Source organism: Panthera uncia (assembly GCF_023721935.1).
Source record: "Panthera uncia isolate 11264 chromosome C1 unlocalized genomic scaffold, Puncia_PCG_1.0 HiC_scaffold_3, whole genome shotgun sequence".
NCBI lineage: Eukaryota > Metazoa > Chordata > Mammalia > Carnivora > Felidae > Panthera > Panthera uncia.
This window is the reverse complement of record NW_026057584.1, coordinates 7,633,657-7,646,578: the sequence shown is the minus strand read 5'-3', so window position 1 is coordinate 7,646,578 and position 12,922 is coordinate 7,633,657. Positions and strand designations below refer to the sequence as shown.

At 63.7% G+C, this 12,922-nt stretch overlaps 1 protein-coding gene across 1 annotated transcript; it reads right to left on the bottom strand.

Annotated features, from left to right (window-relative positions):
- Positions 1-4,661: 4,661 nt before the first annotated feature.
- On the bottom strand, positions 4,662-12,204 carry ECEL1 (endothelin converting enzyme like 1). Its single transcript, XM_049614680.1, has 17 exons — positions 11,318-12,204; positions 10,641-10,709; positions 10,416-10,526; positions 10,134-10,226; positions 9,820-9,944; positions 8,941-9,163; positions 8,388-8,486; positions 8,094-8,168; positions 7,787-7,890; positions 7,413-7,471; positions 7,286-7,337; positions 6,646-6,713; positions 6,343-6,467; positions 5,986-6,051; positions 5,517-5,612; positions 5,220-5,296; positions 4,662-5,089 (listed from the first exon to the last, which is right to left on the bottom strand). The coding sequence occupies exons 1-17, from the start codon at positions 12,107-12,109 to the stop codon at positions 4,990-4,992; spliced, it is 2,334 nt and encodes a 777-aa protein (XP_049470637.1). The 5' UTR covers positions 12,110-12,204; the 3' UTR covers positions 4,662-4,989.
- Positions 12,205-12,922: the final 718 nt, after the last annotated feature.

Sequence of the window (12,922 nt, the reverse complement as noted above, 5' to 3'; positions counted from 1 at the left end):
CCCCGTCCACCCTCCGCCGGGAGGCATCCAGGCCCCGGGCACCCTGACCTTGCCCTTTCTTCGCTCATCAGCGTTGCAAGTTCCGTCAGGCACGCCCCTCCCTCCCTGCCCTGGGCTCCTCGGGTGAGAGAGAAGTGGCCACGTTCAGACCTCCCCATGCAGATCCCCGTCAGCAGTCCCGGCAACGTTTTGGTCCCGCAGGAAGGTGGGAGGGATTTTTTTATTATTTATGCAAACTACAGACAAGGAGAGATGCGGCTTAACGGCACCATGTGACAGTGGCTCTGGGACTTGAGCTGCCTGCCGCCCAATGAATCAGCCTGAGCCACCGCCAGAGGCTTCCAGGCGGGCGGCCGCTGAGGTGGGAGAACAGGCACCGCCTCACTCCCCTCCGACCTGATGAGCTCATGCCGGGCTGCTCCAAGGGCCTGGGGCCTGGGGGCTGAGCCGTGTGCCCAGGCGGCCCTCTGGGCACCTCCAGCCCGGCGTGGGGTGACAGGGAGGGCAAGAGGGGAGCCCTGTGGCCGGAGCAGTCCCAGAACAGGGACCCTGCCAGGACACGGGGTGGGGGGAGTCCAGTTCATTAGAAGGACTCTGCAGGAAAGGCTAGGCCAGTGCCCAGCTAGTTTTCCCCAAAGGGAAGGGGGCTTGGGATCTGGCGGTCCCCATCCCTGGCAGCTTTGCAGGCGACGCCAGTGACCGGGTGAAGGCTGCACAGGAGAGGCTCTGCTCAGATCCGGACAGACTTGGCTCAGTGATGTGCCGTCCAAATTCGAGTCGTCCAGGGTCGCGCAGAAACTGTGGGATGGAGGCAGGGGTAGGGCAGTGGGACTGGTGCACCCTGCCCTCCCCCCACCACCCCGTCCTGCTGCTGGGTGGCCGGAGGGGACAGTCACAGGGCTACAGACTGTGCTGGGCCTCTAGGCCAGCCTGGAGCCAGCAGAGGGAAGGGGAAAATGCTCTTTTTAATCAATCAAGAGGAAGTAGGTTTCTCAGGTCACTTGGAGGGAGGGCGGAGACATCCAGAAGGGGAGAAAGGAGAGGAGGCACAGAGAGGGCCCCTCTGCCCCCCCCAAACCTTCAGTAAAGTCTGTGACTCTACCCAGTTCCATGTGGGAGGTCCCTGGGGAAGGAAGGGACAGGGGGCAGCCCGGCATAGGGGGCGTCAGGGTGGGAAAGGAGGCATGAGGAGAGGCCTAATCCCCCTGAGAACATACCCCCAGAGCTATTTGCATATGGAAGACCCTGGACTTTCCAAACATTTTTGGCATAGGAGCTCAAGCCATTTAAAAATATTGCATCTTGGAGCACCTGGGTGGCTCAGTCGGTTAAGCCTCCGACTTCAGCTCAGGTCACGATCTCGCGGTCCGTGAGTTCGAGCCCTGCGTCGGGCTCTGGGCTGATGGCTCAGAGCCTGGAGCCTGCTTCCGATTCTGTGTCTCTCTCTCTCTCTGCCCCTCCCCCATTCATGCTCTGTCTCTCTCTGTCTCAAAAGTAAATAAACGTTAAAACTTTTTTTAAAAAAAAGCTTCTAAACTCTTTAAAAAAATTAAAAAATTTAAGAAAATAAACATTTACAAATAAATAAAATAAAAAAATATCGCATCTAGGGTACTTCACAAGCGGGGGCCCCAGGGTCCCCAGAGCACCAGGCATCTGGAGTTGGCACAGAAGCAGCCACAGGAATGGCAGAAACTTGAATCTGGTTCCACTGAGCTGTTTAGAAAGGCCCGGGGCTTATGGCTGGTCAGTGGCACCAGGAGCCCTGTGCCCCCTCCTGGGTGCCACAGAAATCCCGGGGCTGCCGACCCCCCCGTTCTCTCTGAGACCCTAGGCAGGGAGGCTCGGGCACACCTCTCCAGCTGGCTCCTAGTCCTCCCCGGATCTGTACCGAGCTGGCACCCAGGGGGCCCCAGACGGAGGGTGCTCCCGGCATCCTTGACCTGAGGTCTCGGAGTCGGGCCGAGCCTGCTGGGGCAGCGGCCGTGCAGGCCTCAGCTTGGGCGGGGAGGAGGGGAAGGGCGGCTCACATCAATCCATCGCAGGCAGGCCGGCCCCTGGCACACACACTCCCCCGGGGCTGCCGGTGATGGTCCCGGGACCCAGAGAGGGTGAGTCACTTGCCAAGGCCACCCAGCAGTGACCCCTGGGCTCAAGGTCTCAAAGCCACGGATGGCACAACCAGAGCCGCACCAGGAACCACAAGGCGCTCTGCACGCGGGCGCGAGGTGGACGCCTGAAAGCTCTTTCCCTGCTATTAACTGCTTGGCTGAAGACTGCTTTCCGTCATCCCAGCGAGCTGTGCTCAGAGGACGCCCTCACTCCCCAGGGGACGGCTGGGGCCAGCCCTACCACAACCCGTCCCACGGCTGCCCAAGGGGCCTTCTCGGCACTCACGGCCTTCACTTAAGACGGGGAAACTGAGGCTGGGTGGGCAGCTGTGCCGACCTTGCCGGCCTCCTCAGTAGAGTCGCTGGCACAGGGGCCAGCAGACCACGAGTGGCCAGCATCTACACCACGTGCATGGTTCCCTAACAGGACGCTCAGACAGCTGGCACCGAGTATAGGACGGACGCCCAGAGCTCAAGAGGACGTGGCGGCTGAGTGGTGCCCGTCAGCGAACGTGTGCGCCGTGCCCTTAGGCAGGGCCCGTGGCTCCCCTCGGTTTCCCTGTTCCTGTCACCCTGGCACCTCAGTGGGCTGCAGTGAGGATGCTCTTAGGGTGTGTCTGGAAAAGCAGTTTGGGAAGCAGCGGGTGACACACAGTGTCACGTTTGTGCCAGGCTGGGCCACACCGTGGCCCTGGGTTTCGTGGCTGTGTCTGGAGTTCATGGGCCCCATCCAAGCACCAGGACTCTGTCCTTGGGGTGCCCTTGGCTCGAGCTCCCTCTGACCTGATGATCTCCCTCAGTTCTCCCTGAAGGGCTGTGAAGCCCCGAAGCCCCAGGTAGCAGCGACGTCTCCGCAGGTAGCCCGGTAAGGAGCTTCAAGGCCTGGCGGCCCACGGTCCCGCCCGCAGGGTGGGCGCGCCTTGGCTGGAATGCACACTGGGTTTGAGGCCCCCGGCCAGCAGCCAAGTCCCACAGGCTTCCCACTGGACCAGTCTCCAGGCCAGGAAACTCGTCCTCTCCCCGGGGGCCCACCATCCCCACCCCGCCCCCCCCCGCCCCCGCCACGCCCAAGTCCCTCTGGCTCCCTCAGCAGGGCACAGACAGAATGGGGAGGTCTCACCCCCTAGGCTCCGTCCACCCCAGACCTCCCCTGAGCTGGATGGGAGACAGGAAGGCTTAGTCTTGAGTGGAGCTGGGGAACTAAAGAGCCACCGGGGCACAGGGGGCAAAAGGGCTGGGCCTGGGGACTCCGATTCCAGCCAGGATCCCAGGTCAGATGGATGGGCTGGGCACGGGGTGTGGAGGGTCCCAGACACCAGGCCCCACCCAAGTGGGTGGCAAGGAGCGAACTGGCTGGCTGTGCCAGCCACCAGAGGCACATTGTAGCGTGCCAGCTGCTGAGGGATATGGTATACACATGCCCAGGCCAGGGGGCGAGGGGCTTGGAGGGGAATTTGGAGGTAGGTCCATAATCACGGCTCCTCTACCCGACCCCTACTCCCTGCACACCCCACCTCCACCTTTGAAGGGTGCTCTGCCCTGCTCATCTCCTGAAGAGTCCCTGCCCCGTGGGGGAACTTGGCTCTTCCTATGGGGTCCTTCAAAGTTCCTGCCACTTCTCCGCAGAGCCCTCCCCAGGGCCACACAACGCCCGCCCCTCTACTCTGCCTCCGTCAGCTGTGGCACGTGCATTTTCTGTCTCTCATTCCCCAGGGGTGGTGTGCCCGAGGCTCAGATAAAAGGAACTTTTTAAATGTCACTCAAGGCCGAGATGGGGATGGCTGTTCTCTGAGCATGACAGGAGCTGGGCTGGCAAGAGATTCTCCACTGCGGTGGGAGATGGGGATAGGCCACGCCGGGCACAGCCAGGGAGGGGCGCCCCCTCTAGGCTGTCCCTAAAGTGAGAGAAACAGACTAGAGGAGGAAAGGCAGGAGGCCCACGGTCCCCCACTCACTGCAGGCACCTGGATCCCCCAGTGGGGCTGCCCCATGTGACCTTCTCCCCGCACCCCACCATCCTGTGTGTGATGGGGCAGCCCTCCCTCCTCCCCCTCCCACCATGGGCGGGGCCTAGAGCCTCACGGCCATGTCACAGGCCAGCCCCTGACAGCTCTTCTCTTTCTCTCATCCCTGGAGCGTCCACTCCAGACCGGAGAGCACGACTCAGTGTTGTATGTACAGAGTGGCCCCTACCTCCACGTAAGCGTGTCTCATAGCTCCTCTTTCTTGGACACGCTGAGCCCAAGGCCTGGCCTGTGATATCTACACTTTGAGGGGAAGTGAGTCCCAGTGTCATGCTGGAGCACAGACCAGCGGGCTTGGTGTTCTGGCCCCCACGAGCCTGGTCTGGAGCTGGACAGGAGCCTAGGCGGGACTCTGGGGGAGGGAGGAGCAGGTGGTTGGTGGGAGAGACAGCAGAGCCAGGGAGGGGGGACAGGAAGGGACGAGAAGGTCTTCTCTAGGGTCCCCGCGGTGCTGAGGGCCTGAGCTTCCCCACAAAGGGACCCCTTCAGCCCTACCTGCTCCGGAGGCCCCTGAAGAAACCAAGACAACGGTACAGCAGTTTATTGACCAGACTTAGCAGCAAGAACAGACTGAAGGTGGGGCCTGTACAATCCACCCTGGCCAGGGGGTCTGGCTCCTTAGAGCCAAGACTGGGGACCCCAGCATCTCACCCCCACGGCCTCCTGGAGCCCAGCCCCATCCCTGCTCCGGGCCCCTCCGGAAGTGAGGGACAGCAAGAAGGCCAGGTCCTGGAGGCCTTAAGGTGGGTGGCGCCCAGAGCAGACCAGTGCCGGGTCCATGCCTGCCCCGGCAGCTGGCAGGGAGGCAATTCGTGCAGGGCGGGTGGTGAGGGCGTGCGGGCCGATGGCCAGGCTCACCACACAGAGCACTTGTGGGCAGGGTTCATGGGTGAGTCCTTGGGGCAATGGAAGGCCCGGCCAAACTCCTCGAACTGGGACACGCTGCCCAGCACCCTGGGGCAGGCAGGAGGAGAGACCCAGCAGGTGTGGGTTCCAACGGCCACTACCCCCCAGCTGCCCCTCCCCATCCCCACCTGCTCCCACCCCAGACACAAGGGGATGAGGCCCAGGCAGGCAGGCCCACCTGTAGTGCTCAGGTGCGTGCTTGTCGGTCAGCACCTGCAGGTAGATGGACTGTGACCGCCGCTTGATGCACCAGTTCTGGGCCCCATGGCGGGGAGGGGAGGGGAGGAGAGGGAAAATTGAAGCCAAGGAGTCCATTGAGCAAGCCTTGCAAACCTCCCCCCACCCCAGCACACTAGGCCTTGAGCCCTCATCAGAACCCATGGGACCATTGCCTCTGAGGGTGGCTGATGAGAGGCAGGCCGAGAGCTATGTCCCCACCCCTGCCCACCCCCCACCTGGCCCCCACCTGGCCCACCTGGGCAAAGGCAATGAAGAAGAGCTGGTTGTGCGTGTACTTGAGCCGGTGCAGCGGGTGCTCCGGGCCGTGCTCCCGCACCCACTTCTGATAGGCCTGGGGGTGACAGTGTGGAGCTGCGGTGCCCCCAGTGCGGTGACCTGACTCACCCTCCACCCAGTCAGCCCCTCACCGGCCCCTGTTCTGCACACCACCCACCATGCCAAGCCCCAGGCTCCCTGCCTTCCGCCTTTCCTGAGCTGTGCTCCCTCCTGGGAAGGCTAACCCCAGGCAGCCCTCCTTGCTCTCCCCAAAGCAGCCTGGGAGTCCCTCCTTTTCCAGTGGACCCTGTGCCAGTCACAGGCCCCCGCTCCCCCAAGCCAAAGCGCCATGTGATGGGGAGGCTGGGGTGCCCACGTCCCTCGTGGAGTCCTCATCAGCCCCCATCCTTCCCCCCACAGGAACGAAGGGCCAGGCGGGGGCAGCTCACATAATAGGCCAGCTTGAGGCCGCCCATGTCCGCGATGTTCTCACCAAGTGTGTGCTTCCCGTTCACCTGCCGAGAAGGGAAGGGGCCGGGGTCCGTCTGCCGCCCACTGGCCTTCCTCAGGCCTTGCCACCCTGGGCCCCCGCCCACACTCCCCTTCCCTTTCCCAGAGGATTTAGATGCGGCCCCGACCCCCTCGTGCCTCATATGAGTCTGCGTGAACTCCTCCACGCACCCACGTGAGTGTGCACGCACACCCTGGGCATGTGAGCTGGGCCCTGGGCACATGTGTGAACACATGGGCACGCAGGCTCCTCGTCCACGCCCAGCCGGGCCTGAGGGGCAGCAAGGGCATCTTACGCGCTGGTTGTAGACGGTGAAGTTGTCATACAGGTGCACGATGCACTCCGCCTTGCGCAAGAAGCGGCTGTAGGAGGCCTCCGTCCACCAGTGCAGCAGGTTGCCTGAGCGATCATACTGGCCCCCTGTGGGCAGCAGGCAGAGTGGTGGAGACGGACTCTCATGCCCGAAGCCCCCTCTCCCACCCACCGGCCGATGGGGACAGGGGGGCTGTGGGGTCTCAATCCACCCGGCATCGCCTTGCCCCCCGCTGTCTGCCTTTCCCTTCCCCCGACACCCCCTCTGGCCACCCTCGGGCCTCACCCCAGTCGTCATAGCCGTGGGTCAGCTCATGTCCAATGATGGTGCCGATGCCCCCGTAGTTCAAAGACCTGGGCCCACGGCAGCAGCGTCAGGCCCCAGCCTCACCCGCCCTCCGAGAGCTCCACGCTGCTGCCTGGGCCCTGGAAGGCCCCGGTCAAGCCAGAGGTGGCCTAGGGAGGCCACAGTGGTGTCCCCACGGTCTTGGGGCACTCGTGCCTTAGAGTCCTCATACAACATGTAAAAGGGGCCAACAATACCTTTGCAGCTGCTCTGTAGGAAATAACCTCTAACAGAGCTGGGACAGGGGAAGAGACCAGGTTGGACGAAGACATGAGGGAAACTGAGGCACCCCACCTTGGATTTGGCCTGTTTCCTCATCACTAAGCCACTTTTGAAACCCCTAAAGAAGCCTCAAACCAGGTAAGGGGGAACTCAGGACATTTAAAAGAAAGAAAGAAAGAAAAAAAACCTACACATTTTTCTAAATAATCAAGGATGAGGTAAGACTATGGGGATCCAGGATCTGCCACTGTCATGACCCCTGGGCCCAGCCTGGATCGGGACAGTCCCGGCAGCTTTCATGCACCCAGCAGACAGGGCTGCAGAGCTGGCTCTGGCTCATGCTGGGTTGGGTACTCACTGTGGAAAGTCAGGGTCATAGAGCGTGGGCTGCAGAATACCTGCCGGGAACACTACAGAGAGGGCGTGGTCAGCAGGAGACTGGCCCCGCCTCCAGGCCCCGCCCCTTGTGGGGCACGCCCCCTTACCCATCTGGTTCTTGTTGGGTAGATAGTAGGCATTGAGGGCCTGTGGTGGGAGCAGCCACCTGTGGAGGGAGGTGGGGGTCAGCTAGGGAGACCCACGCTCCCCCCCCCACCTCCCAGCCCCCTCCTCCTTAAAAGCTACCCTAGTGACGCAGCCTGTGGCCACGCCCCGCGCCTCCTCTAGGCTGAGCCCCCACCCTCGCGGCCCCCACCACCACCCGCCCGGGCCCCATGACCTCTGCACCAGCATGACTTTGAGGCGGTTTGCCCCCCCCCCCCCTCCACCCGCCCGCTCCCAGCCTCCTGGCCTTGGCTAAGGAGCCTCTCCCCATGGAACCTCCCTCCCTGACTCGACCCGCTCTGGGCCAGGCACCCACGTGGATTTGTCCACCTCCTGCCGGATCTTCTTGACTGAGAGCTGGATGCTGAAGCGGATGCTGTTCAAGATGTTCTTGAAGTAGGTCTTCTCGTGGACCTCAAACTGCACAGGGGATGGGCAGCGCTCAGTGGCAGGCGACGGGCATGGACAGACCAGCGCTGGGCGGGCCCCACGTCCCCCCAGGGGCCATCAGCCGAGGGTCATGGTTCCTTCTCTTTGGTCGTGGGGGGCCTCCCTGGGGGTCTTGGCCAAAGGCCGGGAGAAGCCCAGCTGGTTAGGCAGGGTGGGGCCAGAGGCAGACCAACCTCGTACTCCTTGTCCACAGCCTCGGGTTTGAGCAGGAAGTCGGGGTAGCCTACCATCACCATCATGTACTGGAGCTGCGGGCGAGAGGGCAGCCAGGGCCTCAGGAGACAGCCCCCCGTCCCCCAAGGGAGAGGCTGTAGTCTAGAGGCAGGGCTCAAGGACAGGCGAGACCAGACCAGGTGATGCCAGCTCCACAAGGGGCATCTCCGCCTCTTCTGTCACTCGAGCCTGGCATGCAGTAGGCACTCCATAAGTGTTCGTGGAATCTACAGATGGGAAAGGGTCCACTTCACCTTGGCCCGAGCAGCTGCCTTGGTCTCAGCATCCATCCAGTCCAACTCCTCCAGGCGCCGGCCCAAGATGTACTTGATGTCTTCCACAAGCTGCTGCACCTATAGGGCCAGGGGTCAGGGATCAAGGGTCAACTCAGGAGGCCTTAACTCTGGGCCCCCAGCACCTGGCACGAGGGATACCACTGATTCAGTACCACTTCCCAGGCCTAAGGCTTGGTCCTGAGCGCCAAGCGGGACCTTGGAGGTGGGGATCCAGGCCTGGCCCCCCTTACAAAAAGCTCACAGTCTGGAAGCACAAACTGCCCCAGCAACAATCTACTGAGCATGGCAGAGAAGGGGGGGCAGGAGCCTGAGGGGCTAGCCCTCCTGTGGCTGATAGATGAGGTAGGCTTCCTGGGGGAGGTGGCCTGGTGAGAAGTCTGGAGCTTCAGAGCGCCCCTATCTGCAAGGGAATATGTGGGCTCCCCATTCTCAGCGCAAGGCCATGGGAGGACTCTACGCCCTGCCCAGCACCTGCACCCACACCCAACCCCCAAGCCCAGGGCAGCCTGACCTTGGCCTTGCTGGCAGCTGAGAAGTGCTCATGTACAAAGAGAGCTCCAAGCGCCATGCCAAAGTGGCGGTTGGCCTGGCCCAGGCAGACACGGGCCAGCTCCTGTGGCTTGTCACTGCCCTCCATCTCCCGTGCCAGCTCGTGCAGCGCCTCTCGGAACGGTGGTGACAGGTGCTCACTCAGGACCACCACTACGCGCCACACCAGGTAGTTGTGCAGGATCCTGAGGGCCAGGGCAAACGGCTGGGTGTCCACACAGGCTCATACGCAAGGGCCACCCAAGGGCTCCGTGCCATGCCACTCCAGACCCCTCGGCCTGGGGTTACACCCGGCACCCGCGCAGGAGCGGGGGGTCACTCCAGATCCATGGAGCCGGAACCTGGAGTGGCCTGAGCCCCAGTCAGGGAAAAGGGCCCACACGAAGCAGGACACATCTCTGGCCCCTGAGACGAGTGCCTGATGCCGACCTGCTATGCAGTAGGAGGGTGGGCACTCGGGGTGACTGTCTGCCTCAGGACTGGCCTTGGGGGGCCTCTGGGCAGAGACCAGGGAGGCGCTCCCCAAGGTGGCCCTGGGGCAGCAGAACTGCACCCACACCTTCCGTTTCTGGAGTCCGGACTCAGTCGGCCTCACTCTCCCCAGATGAAGAAACCGCAGCTCAGGGAGCTCACAAGCCCTGCCCAGGGTCCCAGAGAGAAGGTGGGAGAGCCACCTCTGCACCTAGGGATCTGGACTCCTATTCCAGTGCTCTTCACATGCCTCCCCAGTGTGGCTACTGGACGGAGGTGAAACGGGAATTCAAACCTTACCAAGCAGACACATCTGGGGTGCGGGTGAGGGATGTGGAGGGGCAGGTGGAGGGGTGATCAGCAGCTGTACCTGCGGGGTGTGGAGCGGATGAGCTGGGACACCTGCTGCATGTAGTCTGTGGCCAACAGCACCACCTCCTCATCCTCCGAGAAGTCCTCCTGGAAGATCTGGTCCAGCAGCCACTTCCACTGCAGCTGTGGGGCCGAGGGTGGGGGACAGTAGGGCTGGGTGTTGCAGGGAGCACAGAGGACGGGGAGGGAGTCCGGGAGACGCACGGGAGGACACAGGAATCCATGGCCGTGGAAGGCCTCGCCCCACCCTGGGGAACAACGGCCCTGGAGTCCCAGCATCAATGCCTCCGCACCGCGGCGGGCCGCACTCACGTGAGGGGTGATCTTCTGCAACTGCCCCAGCGTCACCTTGTTGTACATGGAGCTGACATCCCGCCGGAGGTCATCGTACTCTGACACTGTGATCTGGAGGCGGAGATTGGAGTTGACAGGGCCATCCCTCGGCCCATGGCAGCCCCCCCCCCACTCATGTGGGCCCATGGCAGCCCCCCCCACTCATGTGGGCCCATGGCAGCCCCCCCCACTCATGTGAGCCCATGGCAGCCCCCCCCCACTCATGTGGGCCCATGGCAGCCCTCCCCCACCCCCGCTCACGTTGGCCAGCCGCTGCTCCAGCTGCAGGATCTCCTGTGCCTTCTGCTCCACAGCATCGGCCCCCAGTAGGCTGAGCAGGCGCTCCATGAACACCCGGTATGCTGCCAGGATCTGCACCAAGATGGGACATTTCGCGGGGTGGGGGGGGGGGGTCCGTGTCAGGCCCTAGTCCGTCCCTCCTGGAGCCCCAGGCCTTCCCTGCAGTCCCACCCCATGCCCCCACACCTTCTCACTCTCCTCATCCTGAGCTAAGTACAGGGTCCTCTCCGGCAGAGTGAGCCCATCCTGGTCAATCTGGGGAGAGTGACGGGGGTCAGAGGTCAGAGATCAGCGGGCAACATGTCAGGCTCTTGCACACAGACTGAAGTTCTATCCAAATGCCCTAACAGAGGACGTAGCAGACACCTACTGTCGCAAGCCCCAGGAGCAGCACAAAAGCACATTAGCCCTCCTTCCACCCAGAGAAGTTGGTGGAAACCTCCACCCCTAATCAGTCTCGCCTGGAGATTCGGGGAGCGGAGGAGGACCCAGTCCCCCCACCCTTCCTTCTGTAAGCCTTCAACCTTCCCCACCTGTACGGGGCACTCTCGGAGCCCACACCGAGAGCCGAGGCCCCTGGCATTCTGGCCCGCCCGAGCCCACTGGCACACCCCTCCTTGCGTGCTCTCACAGCCTGCCACAGGACTGGGAAATTGCGGCTCCCGCGGCTCCGCTAAGCACGGCAATTACCCGAGGGAAATTACTCGCGCCCTCCTCCCGCGCTATGCGGGTGCGCGCTCCCCTCCCCTTGCGCTCCCTCCCTTTACGCATAGGTCGCCTTGCGCTGGGGGCGCGCGAGCGGGGCGGCGGCGCCCCCGGTCCCAGGCTGCTGCTGGGGTGACCGGGGAGGGGGACGCACTCACGCGGATGACGTAGCGCGAGGAATTCCTGTCGTCCAGGCTGACGGTGAGCGAGAAGAGCGCGGCGGCGCTGTACACGCCCTGGGCCTTGTACAGCAGCCGGTTGAGGTCCCAGAGCGCGGCGGCCCCCGGGCGCTCGGCGGCACCGCCCAGGTCCCAGCCCCCGCAGTCCTCGATGACTTCGAGCATGGGCCGTGGGCCGAGCCGCTCGATCTCACGCATGTCGAGGCACGAGCGGAAGAAGGCGCGCACCTTGCGCTGGGCCGCACCCCCCGGCCCACCCCCGGGCCGCGCCAGCAGGCGCCGCAGTCGCTCCTCGTTCTGCTCGCCGATGGCAGCGATGGTACCGTAGGTGAGCTTGTCGTCGGGGATGGCGTGGCGCCGCAGCCAGCCACCGCACGCGAAGGAGTAGAAATCCTGGCACGGGTCTATGCTGGCGTCCAGGTTGGCGGCCAGGAAGCGGGCGGCGCGCGCGAAGGCCTTGCGCTCCGGGCAGCCCTCGGAGCAGGCGCCGCCGCCGCCGCCCGCGGCGCCGGGACCCAGGTACTTGAGCGCCAGCATGGCGGCCAGGATGGCGCAGAGGCCGGCGGCGAACACCAGTCCCGACAGCAGGCACACCTCGCGCCGGTTCCAGCGCGGCAGCCCCGCTCGGGCCCCGGTGGCGCTGCGCCCCGCGCCCAGCGGGAAGCCGGGGGGCAGCGAGGCCCCGCGCGCTCCTCCCGTGCCGCACCGGCTCACGTATTTGACCTCCTGGAACTCGTCGTAGTGAGCCGTCATCGAATATGGGGTCTCCATGGTGCCGCTGGCCCCGCCACGCAGCCCTCGGCGATCTCAGCTACAGGATGCGCGGACCGTCGGCCTCCCGGCGAACCTCCGCATGGCTCACGGGCTGCAGCTGCGGGAAGGGTAGACGCAGGTTCAGAGAGGCCCTGGGCCCCCGACGGGGCCCACAAGCACGACTGGAGGGGCGCAGGCCTAGGTCCAGAGGCTGGAGGCCACCCCGTGTCTCCAACCGCTAGCGGGTCTGGGGCCTGGCCTCCCCCAGCTACTCAAGAATGAGTCAGGGGAAGGCTCAGAGTGGCCACCACCTCGCACACGCACAGTGTCGTCCTTTTTTTTAACCTAACTCCTCTCCCACTGCAAACACATGCCTGCCGCATATTTGGGAGGTCCCTGATACAAAGTAGGGGAGCAGCGTGCACGGGGCCTCGCACACAGTAGGCCCTCAATGAAGGACTGTTTCTCTTCCCTTTGCCTTTCTCGTCTGCGACCTGCTACGGCGAAGGCCGTGTGGGGGAGGGGGGAAACGGAGACTGGAGAAAGGAGGTGCGGTCAAGGGCGCGTCTACGCGGCCCCAGAAGCTGCCCTGGAACCAGACGTTCAAGAAAGCGGCTAAAGAAACAAACTTTGTCCTCGCGGATGTCCGTAGGGCCGCCCCCAGCCCCGTCTTCTATTCGGTGGCCATAATGCCACCAGCCCCTTTCCCAAGCGGTGCGCTCCAACCGGCCCCGCATCGGAGAGAAACCCCGACGGCCTTAAGAAACTAGAACCGGTTCCGTCCCCCGCCCCTCCGTCCCCGCCCTGGGCCACTCCTGGCTTCAACAGGTT

Excerpts from the sequence above, each read along its gene's own strand:
- ECEL1 (XM_049614680.1), bottom strand. The coding sequence starts at position 12,109 with ATGGAGACCCCATATTCGATGACGGCTCACTACGACGAGTTCCAGGAG. Across the intron at positions 10,710-11,317 it reads CCTCGCGCTACGTCATCCGC|ATTGACCAGGATGGGCTCAC; the intron begins GTGAGTGCGTCC and ends CACTCTCCCCAG. Across the intron at positions 7,472-7,786 it reads CAGGAGGTGGACAAATCCAC|GTGGCTGCTCCCACCACAGG; the intron begins GTGGGTGCCTGG and ends CTCCCTCCACAG.